Source organism: Centrocercus urophasianus, unplaced genomic scaffold (assembly GCF_019232065.1).
Source record: "Centrocercus urophasianus isolate 14NV4802_14NV808 unplaced genomic scaffold, USGS_Curo_1.0 seq_18, whole genome shotgun sequence".
Lineage (NCBI taxonomy): Eukaryota > Metazoa > Chordata > Aves > Galliformes > Phasianidae > Centrocercus > Centrocercus urophasianus.
In genome coordinates this window covers 27,948,226-27,973,652 of record NW_024884733.1, presented here as the reverse complement: position 1 = coordinate 27,973,652, position 25,427 = coordinate 27,948,226, and the positions used below count along the sequence as shown (strand labels likewise).

The window sequence follows — 25,427 nt, the reverse complement described above, 5'->3', positions numbered from 1 at the left end:
GGAAAAAAAAATCACATTTAAATTGCAACGTAAGGGGGTGTTTCATGTGGTTCTCATGTATAGGATTAATAAACTTTGTTCTGACGTGGGGGTTTATTTGTTGCAATATTTTGCGTGGTAAATAATTGCATATTCGAGATTTGGTGGAGTGGATGATGGGGAGAATGGAGGAAAGACATTTATAAAAAACATTATTTACAAAAATGATATCCACGTATCCGTATCCTAATCTATAAGGCAAGTAACATTTAAAATATGTTGTCTCATGATTATCTTCGACAAGTCAATACAACACATTCATATTACCAGTGGTCAAACACAGAGCTTTGCTGCAGTAGTCCGTGTGCAACAAACCTGTATGCCTCTTACAGCTCTTCTCTGAGAACATTGGGTAAGCAGCAAAGTTTTCATCACAGACTAAGCAGTACCTAGGCCATCGGAGACTAAAGGTATAATAGATCCCATTGCACGTCGAGGCAAAAAAGGCCAGCCATTTGTTAACTTATTTAACTTAAATCTTAAAAATAGACCTGTGTCTCTTCATCCACAAATATTTATAAACATTTTATACACGAGGGATTTCATAAAACGATAGAGCTTCTGTCGGGCCGTGCCCTGGGGATCCCAATTGGAGGCTGGGGGTCCCTCTGAGCTCAGCAGCCCCACGTCCCCCTCTGCCCTGATGCCATTCCCATCTCAAATCACCACTCCCTTATGGACACGCACACACCACCAAAGCACCTGGGCATCTTCATCGGCCCCAGAGCACTCTGGATGGAGCTGGAGCTGGGAGAAAGGGGTGGGTTTCAGATACCCCTACATGGGTTATGGGCAGGATTCTAGCACAGCATTCCCACGGTGACCTCCTGCACGTCAAGAGAGAGAAGTCTAACAGAGCAATAAGGTGCTCCAAGTGCCTATAAAGCTGCCAGGGCCCAGCTGTTCCTACAGGGCTTTGTCTCTCCTTGCAGTGAAACAGGGCTGAGAACAACTGCAGCCATAGGAGTCCTCAGCTCTACAAGGATTGCTTTCCTTGCCAGTTTGTGAGAGGGAAGAAGAAAAGAGTAATTCTGGTGATGAAATGAAGTCTTCGAGACAGTAATTTTTTTTGTAGGGAATGTGCAATGTAGTGATGTCCATAGAAAGAATCGCTTGAGCTGGAAGGGATCCTCAAAGGCCACCTGGTCCCACTCCCTGCAATGAGCAGAACACCCACAGCCCCACAGGTGCTCAGAGCCCCATCCCTGACCTCGGGTGTCTCCTCAAATGCCATCGGTTTCGGTCACAGCATGCTTCAAAATGAAGGTTTGTAAAGAAGCAGAGCTAAGGGATGAGCGCACAGCAGCCCTACAGCAGAACACAGGAGCAGCATTCAATGGGGAAGCAACAGCTAAGAATGAACCCAAACCCTGTGTGAGGCATTGGCAACACCACCATGAGGAGGACCTGACCCACAGCACTCGTTTGGGTCCCAGCAGTGAGCGGCACCGGGAGGAGGGGAGCTGGGCTGAGCTTTGGGTTATTTGGTTTTCCTCTTTTTTTCCTTAAAAAGCATTTAAAATCCCAATGCTAATGTAAACAGCTTGTCTTTCAAATGAAATATAAAGTAAAATATCTATGTTCTGGTCATATTTACACTATAAAATCCCTATTTTCGGGACTATGGCATAGGTGTCCTCTGGAAGCATGAGTTTATAACAATTGTACACAGCATGAACTGATGGGGCAGAAACTTCAGGTTCTGCCCTCTGTCAGGAGGGGGTGGCTCACATCATTGGTACGTATTTCCATTTCAGAGGGGAGCAAATAGCTGGGCAGGGCAGGGCGCTCCATCCAGGAGTGCCGGCGGGTTTGCTTCCAAATCTGTGTGGATTTGGGTATAAGCGAGTCGTGCTTTCCTCCTGCATTCATACTTTGTATGATCGTGCACACAGAGCGCCCATCCTGCAGCACACATCCCAAACCAGGAGCCATCCCAGAGCTGGAGCAGCTCCAGACATTCCTATTTTCCTTTAGGTTGGGCACGGCTTGCTGTCTTCTCCTTTGCTCCCCATTGAAAGAGCTCTCCACCCCTGCACAGCTCTTGAAGGTTTTCCCATCTCCATGAAACAGCTGCTCCCAGTGCTGCTGCTTTTGGCAGGGTCAGGTCGTGCTGCCTTCATTTCTCAGTATTTCTGTATAGAAATATCATTTTTCCCTGCCTAATGGGTAAGAAGGAAAAGCACGGAGCTGCACACCCTTACAGCACTTCCTAAACCTGCGGGGCTTTCAGAAAGCAGAGGAAATGAATAGAAGAAGCAAGCAAAGGATGGCGGAAACGCAACCAAAAATCCGGAGCCTGCTTTGGGGATGCATCCCCGAAACTGTGAGCTGTTAGCTCCACCTGCACAGAAACACTGCTCTGCACGTCAAGCAGCTGAACCTGAAGATGGAGAGCTTTATTCACCGCCATGAGACACGCTGTGGGCAGGAGGGGAGTGAAGGAGCTCCCTCGGTGAGGCACCCCCCATATCAGCTATCTGCACCGAATTTAAATCGTATATATTGACAAAATGTAATCTACCTCTGTAAGCATTGTGCCATTCAACAGTACTACTATTAAATTTATATACCACGGTTTAAATTACATCCATTTCATGAATGGTAAAAGGCTAAAACTCAAGTGTCTAACTTCCAAAATACGGCCTTACTGGAATGAGTACAATTTACAAATACAATAATTACATTTTAAAACCATTAACAATGTTACATCTAGAAGTAAATACTGTAGGACTGGTCAAGACGGTGTTTTCTGAGGAAAAAATCTGAAAGTCATCGACACTTCCAACAGAAATGTCCCAAGTGCAGGATTTAGTTCGTTTTCCTTAAGCTGTAATTAAAACCCGTTCCGCTCACAGTAGTCCTTGGTTATTTTCCATGCATTTCCTTCAGTTATCGGCCAAGTATTTACCTGGGAACGGGACCAGACATCAGCCAGGCTCCTCCACCCACCGCCTCCATCCCCACGCAGCGCCCTCAGAGACCCCCACAAATGGGAAAGGGCCCCGAGGGGGGGCATTTCAGGAGGGGTTGGCACCTACCTGCCGCGAACCTCTTCTTGATGAGCGAGAAGCGGTAGCCGGCACCGACGAGCTCGATGTCACAGCTGGAGAGCGTGCTGCCCTCGCTGGTGAACTGCACGGCCAGGGGGGCTGGGGAGCTGGGCCCCTCCGCCAGCTGGAAGCGGGCCAGCAGCGAGCCCACGCCTGCAGGAGAGCAGCGTTAGAGCCAGCACTCCCACTGCGCTTCCACCCCGTCCTTCTGCAACACCAGCTCCGGTTGGCAAAGCAGTCCTGATGATACCCTGCGTTTTCCAGGCTCTCTGCTCCCTAATCCCAAATAGTATCCTCTCCCTGCAAGCACCCGCAATTTGTGGGTGCCCCGTCCCGTTCAAGGCCAGGTTGGATGGGGCCCTGGGCAGCCTGGGCTGCTATGAATTGTGGAGGTTGGTGGCCCTGCCTGTGACGAGCAGCTTAGAGATTCATCATCCTTGAGGTCTTTTCCAACCCGGGCCATCCTGTGACTCTGTGTGCAGACAAACCCAACGCCTGCTCAAAGTACCCACCACCACAAGCACGCTTGTTCACAGCATTACCTCCATTCTCTGACTTCTGAGAGATATCAGGGATCTTCCACAATATCCTCTGCTGCTCTGCGTTCCTGCAAACACACCAGGAAGAGCATTTCTGTAGGAAGCAGGGTGCTACATGGACCCCATCCAAACATTGCCAAAAGCATGTGCTCAGGGCAGCCCACGCTCTAGATCTTTAATTTTGAGAATATGGCTTTGGGTTGGACCCAAGCAAGAAAACATCACTTGGGGTTGAAGAGTTGGGTCGCCCACCCCATCTTGTGTAAGAGCCCAGTGCTGGGTTGGGTGCTGGATTCAATGATCCTCAGTGATCCCTACCAGACAGCGGGTGGGAGCACAGCCTGCAGCTTGGTTACTCCTCCATCAACGGGGACGAGGAACTGGACGTTGTTTAGAGCTACCGGTGTGGTCATTGCCTCTGTATTGTATTTGTAGTCGATGCGGAGGTCAGTGCTTGCAGGTTCACACCGCCAGCTCACTGCAAGGTTTAATGGAGTAGACTGAATACCCTGGGCAGATACCTTCCAAAATGACAGAAAAAACATTTAGTTTCTGTAGGGGTGGAGGGAGAAATCCCATTTTACAGACTCAGTCATTGCAATGCGTTTTAGAAGGGACAACACCTCACATTCACATAGAAGGTTCATGCTGGGCCCCCACTTGAGTGCCGTACCCCAGCACAGCATGCCCCCACCTCCTCTGCGCTATGGAAACCCCACCTCCTGCACACCATATCACCTACAGCACACGTTTGTGGCAGAATTCAACCTGACAAAACGCCATACCTGGTACTTGAGCATATCCACATTGTAATAGGTTGCTTGTGGTTTCTGCTCCGATACCTTCTTGAGGTGCGTCATCAGGTTTGGCATGTTGACCCAGAACTCCTTCGTGCTGGCATCGCTCTGCGTGCTGTCACTGCCAGCAGTGACATAGAAACAGAAGATCACTCAGGTTGGAACAGACCTCTGAGAGCCTCGATCCAACCCCAGCCCACCCCCCCGTGCCCACGTCCCTCAGTGCCACATCCTCACGGCTCTGAACACCCCCAGGGATGCTGACCCCCCCACAGGAGCTTCCCATGGGCTCTTCCATTTTACAAGCAGGATCTGAACTGAACAGAGCGGGTAGAAAATGAGCAAAACCCACTGTGTGCTGCTTGGCAAAGGAGCTGATCTCGAAGGAAGTGCTCCAGCAATATTTAGGGGCTGAGAATTTCCTTATCAAAACTTGCCCAGATCCCAAGGCAGGTGGTTTTGCAAGCAGCCTGCCCTCGTAAAGAGCTGTCTGGCCTGGCTGGCAGCACGGGTGTGAGTAGGGGCTCACCAGCAGAGGAGCTGGGGGTTTGGCAGGACGTGCTCCAGCCTGTTGTAGTTCAGCACGCGGAAGGTGAGCACTGCTGGAGAGGGGTTGTTGGCAAAGTGTCGGGTGATGCCTGCCGGGAAGGACAGCACCATCTCCCCCGTGATCTTCACGATGCACCTGCAGCGCCGAGCACAGAGACCCAGGGGGAGGAAAGGGAGGGCTCAAAATGCAGCACAGGATGGACGGCGTGGTGAAAGCCCCCCCCTTCCCACCCCAGGCTCCCACACCCGTGCCCAGACCCCACGGCCGGCACCTACTTGCTGGGGTCGGCTCCCTTGAAGTAAGCATTGACGGTCTCAGTGAAGGCGGCAGCGACGGGCAGGGTGTCCTGTGCCCCCATGGTGAGCGGGCTGGGGCCCCGTGACGACCCTACAACAGAGCATAGCCTCTGCTAGTCAGCTGCAGGATGGGGACCTGCACCCACCCCAGGGTGTACCCTGCTAGAGCCCGAGCCCAGCATGTGGCTTTGTGGGCAAAGGGTGAAAAGGAGAGAACCCCAAGGCTTTGTCTTAGGCTTGGAAATCATTTTGAAGTGATTCTTTTCCCCTTAAAAGACAAGCAAGGAAATGAGCAGAGGAGCCTCGCCACGAGCACGGGGCACCAAGCCCTGCATGGGGATGGTTTGTGCAGATTTAGGTTTCCAGCCCCCAGCAGAGGCAGGGCAGTTTGGTGTCTCCTCTGCACTGAGCGGGATGCTCACCTCCTTACCCTGCAGCTCAGTGCGGATTCAAAGGGGCTGCACGAGGCCTGCCCACGGCTCTCCATGCACACTTGTAATACATGTAATACTGCTGCTTCCCTGCACAGCTCATGTATGACTCCAAGGGCTGCAAATCCACCAAGGGCTGCATTATGCCATGGTTAAGGCTGTGAAGCAGTAGCGATCTGGCCACATATATGACTGCTTGCAGCCTAGCCGTGGTGTATTGCAGCAAGAGGAGGACAGCAGCAGTGCAAGGGGAAGTCTGAAACCCTGAGGCATGCTGGAAATCCCCCAGCACTCAGGGCAGAGCAATTGAGAGCAACCAGCATGCAACTGCCTGCTGGTGCCTCACCACCAGCCCCAGGCAAGCTCTGTACCTGAGGAGAAATGCGCCCAGCGCAGGTCCTGTGGGCTCTGAGCCTCTGGGGACCAGGAAATGTCCCCAGGAGGTGGCCAGGAGCAGTGCTGCCTACAAACCACTGCCCCGCAGGCTCCAGCATGCCCACATTCTCCACAATGCGCTGTTTTGCAATCTTGTACATCAAGTTCAATGCTAGGGCCATTCTGTCCCGAAAATGCATAACAAGTGATGGCAAAGGGTGAAATGCACTGTTCAGGAATGATTTTGCTTTGAGCATGCAAGCGCATGCAAGCTGCCAGCCCGAGCTGCTGCATGGGAAGGCAGCAGTGAGCAATGCCATGCAGCAGGTTGCTGCCAGCTCGTGCTGCTCTGCGAGCAAGCCCATCTCCCCTCCGCCGTCCTGCTGCCGGTGCCTGTGCCTGCTGGCTGAGGTCCTGGCTGGTGGCTCAGCCTCGTGGCATTGCAGCTTTCCTGCAGTGGGATGTGAGTGTGGGATGTTGGGATTTGGATGGTCTCACGGGAAATCTGTCAGCGAGACTACACCTTGAGTTCTGAGAGACTCACTGTAATGGCAGAGCATCAACACGTGGAAACACAGCTGCTTCCCCCCAGCAGCACAGGAGAGCCTTCCCCAAGGCTGGGATTTTCCTTTTGGAGCCCTAACGCAGCTCAGCAGGGCATTATCAGTGAACACAGCCACGCATCTCCTCCCGGCCAAACGCACAAGGAGCCCCAGGAGGACGCATGGGCTCAGCCTGGATAACGACGCTGTGCCAGCGGCACACAGTGCACCCCGAGCTGTGCCGCAGCAGGATTTGCTGAGCCACTGAGATCACCCAGACTGGGTTCCCCAAAGGTTTCCCACTGCCATCACTCACCCCGTAAACCTGGGTTTGTGCTGAACATGCTCACCCCAGGCCCCGGCACAGAGGAAGGACAAAAATCCTTTGGACGCAACCGGCACCCACAGCTCTCACACCCTCCACTTCTCCCCATGAACCCCAGCACTATTCTAATAAATCCAGAGAGTAATCAGCTTTCTTCCACAAAAACACTTTGACTTAGAATCACGGGATCAAGGTTGGAAAAGGCTCCTCTGCTCCCCAGTGCCTGACCCAGTCCTTGTCCCAGTACCTGACCGCTCCTTTTGGAGAAGGAAGACTGATTTAAGTACGTGCTATGGGGCCAATGAGCTTTTAGCCCCTGCTTCTGGAGTCATTTTTGGATGCATTTCATTGTGGCCAAGGAATGTGACAATGCAGGAGATCAGCATCCACCCAGCAGGGCTTCAGAGCCCTCTGGGTTCATTTGCTGTTATCCATTGGGAGTGGGGGCAGGTTTCCCATCGCAGTGCTGTCACACACAGGGGTGGTTTGCCTGACTGCTGCCTGAATGATGGTGCAGAATAGAAGGGAAGGAGCGAAGCCATCCGAGCACAGTCCAAACATCACCAGTACAGAAAAATTACCCCACGGTACGCAAATACTCTGCCCAGAGCCAAAAAGAAACAACAGCAGTAAAAGGAACCCCAACCAGAAACACTGCCACAGTGATCCGCAGAACTTCAGATCCAACAGCCAAAAAGATCAGATGATCATTACAAAGCCAAACCACACCAATCCCCCAGCGTGTTCACAGGGCTGTGGGCCCAATCCAGTGAGGAGGAGGAGGAGGAGAGAGGACAGGAACCCAGCTCAGGGAAATAGAAAGACCCAAATGAGCACTGGAAGGAAGGGGCCAGCAGCTGCCCGATGGAAAAGGCAAAGAGGAGAAGAAGAAGCAGCACTGCCCCTCACCAACACCGACCACTGCCCAGTGCTGGCATCACCCTCACCAAAAGCACTTTGCTCAAGCAGCTGAGCAGCCCAGTCTGGCTCTGCACACCCTGTCGTGGGAACAGGATTTGTGGGAATGCAAGAGCCATGGGGATCCTGGAGCAATGGGGAACCTGGAGCCATGCAGCCACGTCCCCGGCAGCCCCAGCTGCAGGATGCTCATTCCCTTGCGCTGGGTGGAAAAGGGCAAGAAAGCTCAAAGATGACAGAATCAATTTGACGAATCAAAAAAAATAATAATAATAAAAAAATTTCTGAGTATTTCTAAGCACCTGGTTTTGCTCAGGACTTGCCTGCTGAAGCCCTGCCCTGCGGGTAGCAAGCAGGATAACTGTAGGGGATGGCTTTACCTGGCTGGGTCTCTGCATGTGCAATGCCTATGGTTTCCCAAGGGAGCCACAAGCCCAGAGTGACAGTCCTATTCCTGGCAGAACCGGTGCTTTTGGAGCAATTCCATGGCATTCAGCCCAGGTACTGAGATATTTCCTTCTTTTTTTTTTTTTTTTTTTTTTTTTTTTTTTTTAATTTAAAGAAAACCAACAGGGAAACAGCTCACTGATGAATAGCATCAACCCAACCAAAGCAGCCATAGCACCTGGCACAGCACCGGGCCGCAGCATCGGGGAGCCCGGGGCAGCGAGCGAGCGGGGAGCGAGCGGCAGCTGAGCCTGCGCACTACTTACCTTCGAAAGTCAAATAAAACTTTCCTCTGTCAAACCAAACGAGGGAAGGCTGTTCATTCTCTGTATGGCCAGGAGGTGAAGCGGGATGGGGAAGGTTCAGGAGAGGGAGAGAGAAGGACATAGAGTGAGTCACAGAGCAGGACATCCGTCTCGCTATGGGGCGGGGAGCGCAGCAAGCCAAGAGCGTGCGGGGCGGGAGCGGGCTCTGAAACTCAGGGTTTGCTTGGAGAACAAAGCAGGAAGCAAAGCTATGGAAGCCCAATGGAAGGGAATCTCTGCCCACTTGGAAAGGATTTCTCCTGTTGCCTATGGATGGAGAGGACTGGGTGCCTCAGACCGTGCCGACACCGCATCCCATGGGGATCATGATGGGCATGACCAGGGCAGTGCGTGCGGCCGGACTGCAGCACGGCGATGTGAATCTCAGGGCACACAACTCCATGTGGACACACACACATGGTGCAGCAGACGCCCAACTGGAACTGTCACCAGTCAGCTGCACTCACACCACCCCAAAAGTGCTGGAGAAGAAGCAGCGCCTGAAACCAATGCTGCTAAATTGATGGGTTTGGGGGAGAACGGCATCCTGAGCTGCTGAACAAACCCTTTCCTTTGGAACGTGCGAGGTGATGGCATGTCACCCCTCGGTGCTTTTTGTCACCAGGGCCACTTTCAGGCCACATTTCCCCAAAGTGCAGATGTGGGCACTTTGTCATAGGGCATCCTCTTCCAACAACATGAATGGGAGAAACGCAAAGAAGAGAGTAATAAAGAAAAACAACGAGAAAACAAGTCCCAAGTGAAATCAAGCAGCACGATCTATCAACAAAAACAGAAGGAGAAGAATTTTAACGAGAAAAATAATTGCACGCTCACTGGCACAAACACAACAGCTTCTTTCTTCGCATTAAGTGACCGCACATGCAACCAGGATGGAAGCACACCAGCACAGCATGAGGGACACGCAAGAAAACCACCACTCCCAGCACCCTTGGATGAGCTCTGATGGACTTGGCTGCTCTGGGGGCATCGTGGTGGAGGTGAACATCCCCAGGGCATCATCAGACCCTACAGTAAGAGCACTGTCTGCTCTGATGAGGGGCTGCAGCCCTTGGGGCAAGGGGAGCATCGTGGTGATGCCTACCCCTGCCCGGGGCTTGGGGCTGGGATGGACACAGCAAGCAAAGACTGAATCACTGCAAAACATCATGAAGAAGCTTAATTCATTAAATTATATGGGAAAGGGAAATACGTATATGTAAAAATGAGCACTTAGAGGAGATACTTCAAGCTCATCCCAGGGGGAACTCCAAACAAGGGCAGGGCTGCTGGCAATGAGCACAGCCCAAACTTCATACCAACTCTCCTGCTGGCCTCCACCAGCTCCTTACTCAGTTGTCTTCCATCAAAGCCTCCATGAGTTTGCAGCAGCATGCTGTGCTGGAGCTGAAGAGATACATCCACGACACCTCCAGGGTGAAGCCCCAGTGGGATGGAGATGTGGGCGGGAGGCAGTGCTGCCATTCCCAGTGTCCTCACATTGGGAGATCCCATGGAATGCCTCACACCATTGCCAAGCACACAGACACAAACAAATCTGTGTTGCTTTTCCACACACTTCTTTCTCTAGCAATTTTCTCCTGCTCCTGTGGCAAGGGTCCCAGCTGCTGCCAGCCTGTGGCACAGCAGTGTCATGGGACATTCCCGCTGAACGCACCGGCACATCATCAGAACAGGACAACCAACAGGAAAAGCCACGGAAAGAAAAGGGAGAAGGGTGTGATCCTGGTCGAAATGGAGCTGCAGGAAGCGAGGGTGCAGGCAAGGTGACAGGGACGGAGGCACAGGGGGAGGCAGCACCCCCAGAGCACAGACCTCAGAGCTGACAGCCAGGCATGGAGTATCTGCAGGTGCCCCATGCCACCCCATGGGTTGAGCAAGAAACGTGTTTCTGAGGATGCTTCCTCCAGAAGCAGCACCTTGTTATGATTGAGGATGTGTGAAGCAAAGGGATTCGAAGAGCCTTTGCCAAGACCCCATTTCCCACTCCCACTTTAAGGGGAAATGCATATTTCAGACATTTGAAGAGATTGAGCAGTTGTTGCTTCCTAGCTTCCAGCCCCCCTCCCCTCCAGGGTATGAGCATCCCCCACAAAAAGCTGCTTTTGACCAACCTTATAAACCACAAGCATGTTCCGTGTTGCTTTGCGCTTAGTGATAACCTCTACCTCCCCCAAACACGTACTTTCTATAACTGCTGGAGAAAGCCTCCATGACAACAACACCTTGAGGACCCTCCACATCCAGCTCCTGTCCCTTTTTGCATTTGAAAACCTGATTACAATGAATGAGCTTGAACCCAAAGACCGAGCTAGCAAACCAAAAGGGGCTGGGCGCTCTCTCAAGGCCATTTGGAGGAAGGAAAGGTGAAAGAAAAGCAGTGCCATAGGATTTTTACCAACTGTGGGAGTGGTGGCTGCGCTCAGGGAATTGGTGGAAGATATGGAAGAAGTACTTTCAGCACGGGCTAAAGGTGCTATCGGAGGAGGACTGGATGAGTGAATAGGAGGGCTAAAAGGCCTGGACTGGAGAAAAACATAAAATAACACAAGGTTAAAGAAAATACACACAGAACATTTGTATTAAACAAACAGAAGCTATTGCTGAAGATGTCACCGTGGTGCACCCCCTCAGGCTGACAGCCTGGGGCCCCCGTGGGGAGGGATGCATTTAGTGCAAGCAGTGTCAGCAGGCATTGCCTTGATGCTCCCATCCCCACTTCCTGTGCTGCTTCACATCCCAGTGGCCCAGGCTTCATGCCGGGCACCGTATCCCTTTTGGCACAGGAATAACATTCCACCCTCTCTATACCTGCTAACCCCAGGCAGACCCCAACTCCTGCACCCCCCAGGGATGCAGCTCACTGCTGTTCTCCCACATGATTTATTTCTGTACATAAATAGCAACAAAGACTGCAAGCAGCTCCTGCAAATGCAAGCATGCTGCACCTACCAGGTCTGCGACGGAGGGCTTGCCAGGGGGCAGCTTGGGCCGGGATGGGGGCCGTGGTGGTGGGGGTGGTGGGGTGCTGCAGGCGGCCAGTGGTGTGCCAGGACGAGCTGGGGACGAGGATCCTGCAATAGAGATGGGGCATCAGCAGCACATCAGCACACAGACACTGCTCCCAGGAGCCGATGGGGAGAGGACGGGATGTTCCCACATCAATTCCCCCATGATGGTTGCTCCAGAGCAGCAGCTTTGCACAGCTGAGCATACCGTGATTGCTGCAGTACTTGTGGGGGTGACCCCAGTACCCAGAGTCTGGCATCTTTGCCCAAGCAGGAGAAAATGATGAACTGGGAATGAAATCTCCACCTGCAACAGCTTTCGTTGTGCCAAAAGCTGTAGGGAAAGGGCACTTCTTCCCCTCCATCCTGATGGCTTCTGTCGGCAAGAGAAGAGGTTTAGACTCTTCTTCCTGAGTGTCCCTCCTCCATCTGTCTTGGTACAGATCTTGTCGGGCTTCTGCAGCTCCCAGGGCAGTGCATGGGGCCATCGTGGGGTCAGTCCCAGCCATGGGAAGAGGAGAGGCCAGGCAGGGATGTGGCTTCGTCCCAGTGAAGAAGAACAAGGGTGGGAAGGGCAGAAAAGCAGATCTGCTGGGAGCACTGCCAACAGCCCAGCTCTCTGGGAGAGCTTCCATGAAGAAGATGGTGAGGCTTTCGTGGTTACTCTGGTCATTGGCAGCTGTGGCCATGCTGACTTTTTTTGCCTCCAGACAGAAATTTTAAGAGATGCTTAAGAGAAAACCCAGTGGATCTCTTTGTTCCATGGATAACCTTCCTCCCAAGGTAATTTTGTTGATATCAGCACTGTGCAATGATCACAGACCACTGCTGGCCAACAGAAGTGGACCTGCAGCACGGCGACGCTGCCCCGATATTGCAGCACCCACCTACCCAGTGTTGGTTACCAGCACCACAGACTGCAGGAGCACACTCTGGTTTGGAGCAGCACTCTCTGCTTGAGCAGACAGTAAGATAATGCTTTTAGATTTGTATTTCCCCACTTAGAAGGAAAACAGCTCACTGAGCTTTCTGAATGTGAGCTCACAGTAAGAAAACATTGAAGCAAAGCCTACGGAGCTTGGACCCATGTAATGAGTGCTAAGATGAGATGTAGGTTTGTTTAAAGAGCATAAGCCCCAGCCACTCACCCAAGCATCTGAAAATTAAGCTCTTCTTATTTATAAGCTTACTTTGGGTGCCAAAGGTTGATTTCCCCCCCCCTCCCCATGTCACTTTCAAAGCCAAACCAGAATTATGCAAAGGTAATCCAGCAGCACTCAATGTCATGTGGTGGATCCACACATGCATTTGATCCAGAAGCAGTGTCCCACCAGCTGGCCAAAGGCCTTCCAGGTGCCAGATTTAACTCAGAGACGTTCGTTCCTCCCCTTGTAAGGTCGCTCTGCAGCAAAAACCATCAGCAGTGCACCATGATCCCACAGGAACCTGCTCACACTCTGATTCCCTGCCCAGCCATGGTGGAACCAGACCCCAATGGGACACCAAGGCAAGAACACGTCAGGGTCCCCAGCACCCCAACGGTGGACCAGAGTTGGGTACAGCAACCCAGACCTCACAATGAGAGAGAACAAAGGAGCAGGAAGGGAGATGGAGCAACATCCAACTGCCACTAGATGCGGCTGTATAAAGGTTTGTACTATTTTTGTGTGCATGTTTCAACATTTGGCATGTTTACAGCTTGCTTTCCCACCTTGGACTGGTTAGGAATAACAGCCAGCAGTCTGCAAAGCACGCAGAAGGTAACAAGTAAGAGATGAGAATGCTCTGAACAGGGAGCCTGACTGCAGGCAGCTCACACCAAGGGGAATTTCTCCACCTGCCCCACCATCACATCCCCATCCTCAGCTCAGTCAGTGCACCTCAGCCATCATGGTGGCAGGAAGTAATTAATGAAGAAACTCAACGGTCCCACGGTGACCTCCTGGAGACGCTCCAGCTCTGAGTGGTGCACTGGGATAGGGGCTGCAACCCCCAGAGTCCCCATCCCACCCCACCAACCCCCATAACCTCATGAGTGCAGCACAACAAAGTCACAGCACTGCCACAGAGCCAAGCCACGCTCACAGGAAAAGCAAAGCACCACAGACACCAAAGCTCCTCCAACCACACACGGAGCAGGGGGGTCCTACCCGCTCCCCCCCCCATCCAACGTGTCATTAAAGTGACTGGGACCAATTCCAACCCATTGCTCTTGATGTAAAGCTGGTAACGGCAGCGGGACACAGGTCGATCCTGGATTAGGTCTCCATGCAGGATGGCAGCTGGTGAGGATGTTCCAGGAGTTGGGCTCAGTGATTCTTATGGGTTTCTTCCAACTCAGGATATTATATGGCTTTATGAGTGGCACAAGTCCCGGTGCAGGGCCCTGGTTCTGCCCTGACACGACACAAGAAGGCTGCAGCTTTTCAAGCTCAGAGATCTGGTGTAAACTGACCTCTCAGAGCTTGCTTGCCCCAGTAGACACACATTTATAATTGAGCAGGTGAAGCCAGGCAGGCAGCACACATCGGGCAAAGCTATCGGGTTTTGTCCCTCTGAAACACACATTCTGAAAGCCATTTCTCAACACCCAGCTGTGGCTGCCTGCTGCCAAAACCAGGGCAGGGCAGACAGGGACTGCATTCACCCACTCACCTGCTGAGGTCCCAACAGCCCCGTGGCAATGGTGTGAGACAAGCAGACTGAAAAAGCTGCACGATTATTCGCCAAGGTGATGGTTTACCTGAAGTATTTGTGCCTCTGTTCACTCTGAAGCCTACGGATGACACAGCTGCAAACATAGCCCCCCTCTTCCCAGTGATGTTGTTGGGCGTACACACAAAGCAGAGGTGGGAAGGGTTGATGGAACACCTCAGCTTTGGGAAGGAAGGCTTAGGGAAGGCTTTAAAACCCATCTGACACCAGACACAGCGGGGAGCAGGGATGAGGACGACACGGAGGCCGAGGGCAGGGGAAGCAGAGCGGGGCAGCAGGACGTACCGCTGGGGCTTCCTGCTCCGCTGCTGGCACCCGGCCCGGGGGATGACACGACTGTACGGTAGGTGGGCGGCGGAGGGGGCGGCGGGGTGGCTCTTTGTCCCGGCCCAAATTCCTTGGGTGAGGCGACCGCTGGCTCCGTGTTCTCCTCTTTTGCGTAGGGCTGCTCCAAAGCCTTCTTCTGCAGCTCGTCCAGGCGCAGCGGGGAGGGCAGGGCACGGGGCGGCTCAGCCCCCGGGCTGCCCATTGCCACTGGGGGGGATGCTGCTGGCTCCCGGGGCCTCGGCACCGCCGTCGTGTTTTCCGGGGATGGATCGGAAAAATTGACCCACTTGTTTTCCGCGTGAGCAGCCACAGACTTGGGGGATAGCACGGGGCCAAAAATGCTGTCCAAGTCATTGATTGATGGTGGTTTGTCACTTTTGGCCTCTGTGGCTGGCTGGTCACCTCCTGCGGTCAAAGCAGTGGGTTTAAGCTTAGCATTAAGAGGGCTGCGGTGGCGCGGGGCTCGGCGCCAGCTGCTTTCTAGAGGGATGCTCAAAGCACGTTGCCAAGCACGTGGCTCACCGGCTGCTGGGGGACATCATTCCCAAAGCACACTTGGTTGAAATACATACACTGCACAGGAGAGCATGCAGCCGCCCAGCCCCAAGGGTTGCCTCATACAAGGCGCTCCTTTCCACGCACCATTTACAGCTGGCACACAGCCTTCATTATGTCACGGCTAAATAGCGTCATTATCATCACCAGGAATTATTAGTTAGCTATTAGACTCGCACAGTAAGCACAGCAAACTGAAGCTCTCTTACACACTCCTCTCATATATATATTTAAACACACATAAATATAAATATATACATTTACGCATGCTGGTTTGACGCTCCCACTGGCGAAGAGCATGCAGTACAGGACAGCACACAGGGTGTATGTATTTCAGCTGCAGCCGGCAGCAGATGAAGCTCTGGCGGCTCTCCGCTTGCTCTCTGAGCTGCCACCACCACCACACATCACTGTTAATCACTGACAACACCTGGCTGCAAGGCTCCATCACACACCCCAGCACAGCGCAATACCCACACTCCTGTCCCAGCTCAGTTTGCTGCTTTGCTCACTGTTTGCAGCTCAGGGACATGGAGCGAGGCTGCATTTTGCACACATGCTGTGCAGGAGTATGTCTGACCTCACACAGCACAGCCTGGAGGAGCAGGAACTGCAATCTCTTCCTATAAGCAGCACCGTCTATTGCATGCTTATAAAGCACTGGATTTACTCCAGCTGCATGCCAGTGCCTCCCTCAGCTTTCCTTCACTCACGGTGCAGCATACATGCCTCTCCCTGCTCACAACCTGGGAGGGCACAGCAGGCAGGAACAGCCCAAGCCCACTGTTCTGTAGGCTCAGAAGCAGAGTGGGAGAGAGGCAGCAGAGCTATTTATTGCCAGTGCAGAGCAGGATTTAAGGCTGGCTTTATATTTTGCTCCCAGAAGTGACTGACACCAGCAGCACGGGGAGAAGAGAGCAGCAACCGAGCCAGAGCAACACCAGCTCAGGACCAGCAACGTCTTTGCAGCATCGCCCTGAACGCGACATCTGCTGAAAAAACACGGACGCAACACAGGACACACAGGGACCAAATTCACATCTGAAACGCAGCCGTTGCATGGGATGCCCTGGGGGAGCCAACCCCGTGGGTCCGGATCCGGCCGCACTACGTCACGTGCGAGGAGCTGTGCGCCTGGCCTTTACCTGGTGCCACTGTCAGGGGTGATGCAGTGCGGGGCGGCGTGGCCGGGACGTTCTTGGGAGGCAGTGGTGGCGGAGCTGCGAGGGAAAGAGAGGAGAGCATAGAATTATTTGGGTTGGAAAAGACTTCTAAGCTCCCCGGCCCACCCTTCTATGCCCACATCCCTCAGTGCCACATTCCCACAGCTCTGGAACACCCCCAGGGATGGGGATCCCCAACCTCCGGGCAGCTGTGCAGTGCTGAGCGCTCTCTGGGAGAAGAGATTTCTCCCTGTATCCATCCTGACCCTCCCTTGGCTCAGTGCGCTATGAGGACCAGCTCTATGCCCAGCTGAATGCAGGGCACTCAAGGAAGGTGAAAGAAAATGATCTCCATGAATGGTTTGCGCTGCTTTCCTACTGCTCCCTCTGCACAACACTGCGCTGTTCTCCCAATACTACCTAGAGCCAGCAGCAACAACAGAAGGTTTGGGTTCATGTATGTATACACGTGTTTGTTTTTTTGCCAACTTACTTCCAATTGGAAAAGGTCTCTGCAGCTTTGGGGACTCAGTGCTATTGGGCTGGAAGGAGCCCCAGATCTCAGGCTGGTCCAGAGGAGCTGGGAAAAGAAAGCAAATAAATACAAGTGCAATGGAGATGATAAAGCTTTTTTCCTGCAAATAGCAGAAGGAGCAGTTAAGGTGTGCTCATCTAAAGCTTGCAAGGAGAGGAAACTAAACACTGATGGCAACCCCTCGCTAATTAAAGGCGTTTATTTTCCTGTAATGTTAGATAACTACAGGGCTGCCTGCTTTTTAAACAGGACATGCAATTAATTTGACACTCACGATGCTTGACAAATAAAACAATGCCAATTTGTGTCTTTGGAGGCTTGTTGCATTAAGTGAAACATTGAATTAATTACTGAAATCCTCTGGAATTTGAGGGTACACAGAAAATAACCCAGGTATTAAACAAATAAACCCAACTGCATTTACGCAGATGGGGAACAAAAACCCAACAACTCCTCTATATCACATTTAAGCATCTCACACTTTTTCTTAGGCTATACGTGCAGAGCCACACGTAGCGACAGCTTTGCTCCAAGATTTAAGCAGAGCTGTTCTTTATGAGGGATGGGTGCAGACCCCAACACACCGTCCAGCTTCTGCTCCTCAAATGCTGACTCCAGTGGGGGCCCAAAGAGCGGTGCCAGTGTGGCTGGGTCCTCCAGGGGCTTCCTGCTGTGGGACAGAGGCACACAACATTCACAATGTGCTGTGAGAAGCTGTGCTTGAGCACAAACCTGTACTTGCAGGGATCTGGTGTGGTTTAGACTCTCGGCATGCACGTAATTGTGTGCCAAGGTGCTTCAAGTCACATCTGGATGACAACCTAACGATAGCCATAGTGGAGAGCCCTACTGATGGACTCCACGGAGCTCTGAGGCCTTTGTGCTGGCTGATGCCCAAGGGAGCTTTTGCAGATGTATGGTGTGTACTCACATGTACCCCCCAGACTGACCTGCTGGGTTCCGGCGTGGGTGTGGAGCGCCGGGGCCGTGCGATCTCCTCACCTGTGCAAGGTCAGACAGAGCAAAGTTAGAGCTGTGCCCCCAACCCCACATCGCCCCCCACATGCCATCCTAAGCCCACTACAGAGGTGCAGGCAGAGAAAAGCCTGGGCTTAATTCGGCTCTTGTCTCTACAGTAGATGGCTGTGCTTCTGCTACAGGGCACCCCAGGGATGTCCATATGGCCTTCCTTAAGGGGACGCTTGGGTGCCATCATTTCTGCCACAGCAAACCTGCCCTCCCCCTCCCCCCCCCTTCCCTTTATTAAATTAATTTTAAAGGCCGCCACCGCCAAGCTGTCTGCACTAATTACTTAGGACATACTTACTGGATAAATTCCTCTTAATCATCCCCTGGAATTACAAACACAGGAGGTCAGCGGGGTGTGCAGGGACACAGACACGTCGCGATCAGCACCCGCAGCAGCAGCACAGCACACAGGGCAGAAATTGGCTGAGAGTTACTGTGTGGGGCTGAGAGATGCCCACCCGCACGTATGTGCTAGGAAATCGGGTTTGCTCCCAGCAGGCAGGGAGCAGACAGAGCCTAGCAAGAAGACTTTGTGCCCCATAAACCCATCACCTGGCAGCTCCGGGTTCACAGCTGCCTTGGCACATGGCTGACAGCTGTCACTCCAACCCGATGGGCACCCATTGGAGGCAGCATGAAAACAAAATCCTCACCTCTGATGGGCTGGGGACTGATCTATGCCAAATAATGCATGGTCAGCAACCTAAAGCCCCGCTCTCGCCACACAACATGCAGTAAAAGCCCCCTCACGTCCCCCTCCAGAGCATTGCAACATCACTGCTTGCACAAATGCATGGCCAAAGGCAGCAAGGAAGGGTGCAAGGAAGGAGCTTACCGGGCTGCGCCGCTGCGGTCAGCGAGAAGGGAGAGAGAACAGACACCTAGTCAGAGAGGGATGCGTCAGCACCAGTGTGGCACCATGCCTGAACTGGCATCCCAAGGACAGGGAGCATCATCCCTGCTTGGGAACTCAGGCTTGGGACCCTTGGGATGCTCTTCCCCCAGTTTTTCAAGCAGCTCCATGCTGATGCATGGCCATCTCTGACTGCAACGAGGGTGGTGCATGCAGAGCTGCCCTCAGGGTGTTTTGGGGTTCCTCTGTGCTGCAGTGCTGGTAGGCACAGACCCCAGAAGCCAGGCACACAGCACATCTCACACCTGCCCTTCTGATGCTCTCAGGTATGAATATTTTGGCATCTAAACCCCTTAGATTCTGGTGCCCTGGGTCAGCTCCTGCAGTGGAGCACAAGTGGAGCCCAGCACCCCTGGACAGAGGAAATTTTGGGCTCAGAATGGCCTCACACCAAGTCGTTATGAGAACAACACCACAGCTGCACGCAGTAGCACTGTGGTCACAAAACACAGATGCACTTTCCTGCCTAACACTACATGCTGGTGCACAAGGATGTGTGTAAAACTTGCTCAGGGAAAGTTGCACCCTTGCACATCTCATCCAACACCAGCCACAGCCTTACCACAGAGCACAAGGACTACACACATCTCCAGGAAACACAACCAAGCTCTTATCCATAGAATCACATAACTGTTTGAGCTGGAGACCTTTGAAGGCCATGTGGTCCCACTCCCCACAATGAACAGGGACACCCACAGCTCCATATGTGCTTAGAGTCCCATCTCTGACCTTGGGTGTCTGCAGGGATGGGGCACAACTGCCTCTCTGGACTCCCTGCTCCACCCACCAAGTTAAACCGAAGGGTGAAAGATAGCAAGGAACATCACGCCTTCCAGAACTGTCAGATTTGTTATTTGTCTTTACATTCTAGTTCCAGAGACATGCAGAACAGGTGCCAGGAAAGCAGAGAACACAAATCAAGACTGTATTAAAAGTTTGTAAGCAAAATATATATATATATATATATTTCTTACCGGACTTTTCCTCTAAAAGAATGCAGAAAAATAAAAAAAAATAAAAAGAGAAAATAAGATATTTTCTGTCAGGGGCTAACACAGAACTAAAAGGTTTGCATCTATGAACAGAAGGCATCAGCTTCTCCCAGAGCCTTTCTGTAAGCTTAGTGACATTGCAATAATTTGGGAAAGATAAATAAAAATGGGGATTTTATTTCACCTTGGCTTCTATTTGAGGTTGATTCACGCTTCAGATAAGGGCTGAGGATCAACTCTGAGCAGCTTCAGCTGCAGAGATTCTGTAGCCCACTCCAAAGCCCATAGAAAAAGCAAAACTCGCAGATCTGTTCCCAGCAGAACAGACTGGGATGCGATAACAATCTCAACAAGCCTTAGGAAAACCAGTGGGTAGCAGCATCCATACCAGGGAGCAGACATGGCTGTTCCCTTCAGACAGCCCTGGGAAGAAGCATCCTACAGCAGCACTACGGAGAACCCACAGATGTCCCCCAGCTCAAGAACTGTGACGAAATCCCATGGCTGATTTCTATGGATCCAGCTGGTGAGGACCCAGAGCCAAGGTTCCCCACTCACACCCAAGGGAAGGGACTCCCCAGGCCAAAGCAAGCAAACAAAAGAGCTGGGGACAGAGATAACTCACCACAGGGGATGGAGAAAGTGCAATGTTGCCTACAGATGCCTTCAGCTCATCCACTGTAGCTGCGCTCTTCAGGATATCCTTAGCCTGCAGTGGTTTGATCTTGATATTGTACTTCTTGTGGGCCTCCTCCTCCTCCTCAGACTCACTGGAGGAGTAGAAGTGCTTCCCTTTGGTGGGTGCAGAGCAGCTAAGGAAGCTTGCTTGGAGGATCAGGAGCGCCCACCAGCTCAGCAATGGGTCAAAAACTTGCATCTCGCTGATAAATGGGAATTAAGCATTTCTGAAGCACTCACCCTTGACCTGAATGGCATGAGCAGCTGCAGGGACAAGCCCTCCTGTACTACCCATGGAAATGGGTAAGAAGACTGCTCTGCTGCAGCCCAGCAAGGTCTGCGTTGATGCACAGCCATCCTCCCTCAGCTCTGATGGGGACAAAGCCTTCCATCAGCAGAAGGTGGAACCCTGTTGTTCACTTGCCCTTCTACAGCTGTGAGCAGGATGCTATTAGCCCCGAGGTTGGCACGCTTGCAGTATCCACAGGCTGCACCCTTGTTTCCTCACCCCTTATGGAGATGCATTATGGACCTGTAGATCACAACCCAAGCATCAGATTGCACAAGAAAGCCAGTGCCCAGTACTGTGCTCCTGCTCAAGCTATAGCATGGATCAGAGGCAATTAAACATGCCTCCTGTTCCACAGCCATAGATAACACTCTCTGGGAGCTGGTTTGGGCTGCAGAGTAACAGCTCAAAGGAGAATAAAAGGGGGAAAAAAAAAACAACAAAAAGCCACATAAAAGCCAGTGGCCTTTCTGTGAACCCCAGCTCATCTTAGAGGTCGTAAGCCAAGAGGCCAAGTCCACAACAAAGGATATAGCCTGGCTCCTCAGGTCGGATGCTGTAGCCCTCCTCATCAAGCTCTGGGGAATTCTGCATGAGGCACAAAACATGAAGGATCAACACTGCTGCTGTTTTTGTTGTTGCTGTCACAATACTAAATTTGTTTCTGCAACACCCAATTGCAAGCCACGCTTGTCTTTGGTTGTCCTCAATGTCCTTGAGGCGTAGGGCATTGCTTTCCTCACCTACAGAGTGCAGAACGGTCCTTCACTTGGTCACCTGGTTTCTGGATCATTTTATAAGCCTGCCTTCTGGATCAGTTCTCAATTTATTGATGCCACATAAAATCATGAAGTTTGGGAAGGTACACTACGATCATCCAGTCCCCCCACACCCACCAACCCATGTCCTTTGGTACCCTTTCCTTTAAAAGAGATCCAGAATACACATGGGAGAAGGATTAATTTCCTTGCACACCTGTAATAATGTCTCTGAAGTCATTATTTTTATTCAGTATGCCTCAGCTTTGAAGCAGAGAGTGCATTTGGGGGACATGGCTCACAAAGGAGCATTGCCCAGGGCAGGGGCAGAGCCCTCAGACACTTACATATCTGTCCCAGTCGATCTCTGCATAAAATCCATTTGGGGCCCCATTCGTTTTCTTCTGTAACACATGGGAAAACAAGATTTCAACACTTAAAATGAAGGAAAAAAAAATAGGAGAACATTGCATATACGCAGGTGTTTGTGAATCTGTGTAGTGAGACTCTACCACATAAGCTGAGCAAAGGTTCACGGGCTCTCTTTAAACCAACCCTTGGGTTTAAGTTCCCTGAAAGATGGCATTTCTCAAGGGCAGGGAGCACTGGCAGATGGCTCTGTGCTTCTACCCAGGTTGGGTTTGTTGTTCTCCATCACAGGCAGCCAGGCCACTGCCATTCTGGGGGCCAGGATGCAAGCTGATCCCCAGACAGCCATTGCTCACCAGAATCACAGCTGTGCCAGCGCCATGCTCCCGTAATGGCCACAGAGACCTGGAGTCAAGCATCAAAATGATGACCAAACACCACTATAGAGTTTTTCTATAAATGGGCCTTGCCCAGGGCTGGTGAGGCTCAGGGTGATCAACAGCATGTACCAAGTCCTGGGTGTCTGATGGAGAGTAAAGCCAGAATACAGTCAAGTACAACATTGTCCTTCACTTCTGAGCTTGGGGTCATCACCAAATTGCTGTTACACAGAGGTGACTGCCAGCAGCAATGCATCCCAACAGCGGTGGCACTGACATGATCCAGCAATTCTGTGGCCCAGGTATTGGTCTGACTCAACCTAACCCACATTTTCCCGCAGTCTGGATCTCTAAACAAGAACTACATTCTGTTCTCATTTGTAGCTGTAACCAAGCATTTTCTTACTGAGTTATTTTTTCCTCGCTTCTGTGTGCCCTCACATTTGCTATGGCAAGGTGGCTCATTGAAATGAGGGCTGAGAGGCTGGAATGGATTGGGGTTGGGCGAAAAGAGAGTTAACGTGGTGGGCAGTTGGCTGGTTTTAAACAGAAGAACAAATGAAAGGAATCAGCAAACACTGTGGGGTCTATAAGGAGGGGATGACTCCCCAGAAGGGCTGTATTCAGCAGTCAGGTTGGCCCCAGAGCTATCATCCCTACCACAATACGGCTTTCTGCAAGAACATGCTATACGATGAAAACTGAAATCTCTTCATCCTCCAATGCCTGTTTCAAAATACTCAGTGCTCTCATCACATGTTAAAAAAAAAAAAAAAGTAAAGAAACTGCTTTCCTGCTTCCTCCAGCTTACTGGAGCACTGGAAACCATGCAAGAAAGCAAACTGCCTGCAAAACCCAAAATACACATCTTATGGAGAAAGCATCAGCTGCTGGCAAGGGTTGGAAGTGGTGTTTAGGTTTCCAGCTCAGACATCTTGCCTCCAGCCCCATCTGAACACAGTGCTACCATCAGCCATGCCCAAGGAGCTGTCAGCTGGGTTTTCACTGTCCAAAATTACATTTGGCATTGCTCAATGCAGCAGCTTTATTCACTACAGATTTCTGCACGTCACAAAACTCTATTTCATCGCGTTTTCTGGGATTTTGTTTAACTGCTGAGCGAAGCCTTGATTAAAGCACTACCTGAGCTGCAGGCTTCTTAATCACTAATTAACAGCCAGTAACGAATGGCAGAGGAACGTGGGTGTGTCCAAAGCCAAGGATCTTGGGTCAGATTCAGGAAACAAGATGGCACATCTCTAAAGGAGCAATGTGGCACCCTGATGTCTGCATGATGCCACGCTGCACAGCGATGCCATGTGTCCCTGGCACTGGGCTGGGCATGCAGTGCTGCTCTCCTGCTGAATGTCTCCCTAGGGCTTATTTTAAGCCTCTAATGCCTGAATCCACACAGTCCCAGTCTGAGCCCAACATACTTAACTGTAAATTGGAAATGAAGCAGCTAAAGTGGCTCCTTCCACTGCCTGTTTCTAGCAGGCGCGTTCCTATCCCTAACCAAGAAAAGCAGCAGCATCTTGAGAACAGCTATCGTCTTCGTTTCAGTTTAATATAGAAAACAAACTGATGTAAGAAACAGGTGTGTGGTGATTTGCCCTTAACCCCAACCACAGAAAATCTGCCCTGAGCCGATTGTGCTCAGCAGGAGCTGGAATCTCCAAGCACCTGAGCCGCCACAGGGGGTACGCAGCACCTGCTGCCTATTTTCACCGTGTCAATTTTGTACAGAGTCCTAAACTATTATTATTTAAACAGCTTCATCTGGACTTGGACACTTATTTGCTATGTTAAGAAGGAAGTGGTTCACAAAATAAGCTCCCATGATGGCCAACAAAGCTGCTAACGCGGAGCAGCGCTGCGCAGTACTTACGATGCCGTCCCTGTCCGGTGACCCCCTGCAAGGAACAGAAAAGGCACCTGGGTTAGCTCCAGCACAGCCCCACTTGAGGAAATGCAGAAATGGTGCTCTGAATGCTCCCGCAGCAACTGGAGCTGTCATTACAGCATTGCCAGCAAAGCCAAATTGCTGGTGTGCTCCTCAGAAACCCCGCACAGTGCGCTCTCGTGTCGTAGGACAGCACACACATCAGTACTCCGAGTGCTTCTGTGCTGCAGAAGTTGGTAGAAGCTGCAAATGAGTAATTCAGACTCCATGCAGCAAGACTGTTCCCTGCCAGAAGTATCACTGCTTCATTTTTTGGGTGGGTTTTTTAAGTAGGTGGAGCTGAAAATCCCCCATCATCCCCACGTCTGGGAGCTTTGGCCCCCGGGGCACAGCAAGTAGCCTCACAAGGCAACACTGGACTGAGTGTCAGCAAGGGGCAGCTTAGCAAAGGGATGGATGTGTTTGCTGGATCCAGGCTGGCCCCTTGTTGATGTGTTGCCAGAGATTCTCCACAAATTAATGTCTGACTCATGGCACCACAGAAAATCTGAAGGGAGCTGCTGCTGGGTTGGGCTAATTTGATGGAGATTAATGCCTTTTTGTCAAACTTCCCCATAACGCTCATGTGTGCTCCTCTCTCATCTCAGGGTTCATCTCCCACTTCCCTTGCTACAGCCTTCTCCTCTGCTGGCTGTGACCCAACCTCCTCCAAATGTGGTCCAGGGACCCAAAGTCCCTCCAGCAGTGAAGCTGAGCTCCATGCCACCACTGCTCACCAAAGGCCCTCCTGTTTCAACGGGATTTGTGTCTGAACAGATTCCAGCAGATGTGCACATCAGTATTTGGGCAGAGTTTAATCTGCTGCAGCTCCCAGAGGGGAACTGGGCTTCTGATCACTGCTCACTGTCACCATGCACAGCAAACACATGCATGTTCCACAGCTCTGCAGAGCACACGTGGCTGCAGGTCTCTGTGTGCATGGGAGGAAATGGCTCTGATGCAGCCATCGCTGTGAGCCGTGACTTGAAGATGACAGATGTCCCCAACACACCCAGCTCCTTCCTGCCATCATTACTTATTAATGCATTTTAGATCTCATTGACTTACGTGGAATCAGTGTCCTTTTCTTTCTTGCGTATACCAAAGGCCTTCCTTGTACGTTTTTTCAGTCCTGC

General features: G+C 51.7%; 1 protein-coding gene across 1 annotated transcript; it reads right to left on the bottom strand.

The window, feature by feature from the left end:
• Positions 1–2,240: 2,240 nt before the first annotated feature.
• SGIP1 (SH3GL interacting endocytic adaptor 1) lies at positions 2,241–25,427 on the bottom strand (the record flags this gene model as incomplete). Its single annotated transcript, XM_042819644.1, has 24 exons — positions 2,241–2,950; positions 3,081–3,245; positions 3,635–3,699; positions 3,950–4,152; positions 4,417–4,549; positions 4,958–5,113; positions 5,254–5,365; positions 8,579–8,638; positions 11,037–11,163; positions 11,591–11,712; positions 14,647–15,093; positions 16,389–16,463; positions 16,900–16,986; positions 17,526–17,611; positions 17,892–17,943; positions 18,269–18,293; positions 18,806–18,817; positions 19,858–19,869; positions 20,501–20,676; positions 21,376–21,430; positions 21,948–22,004; positions 22,756–22,833; positions 24,238–24,262; positions 25,360–25,427. Coding segments are annotated over 24 exons (2,421 nt in total), but the record flags the coding sequence as incomplete, so codon positions are not given.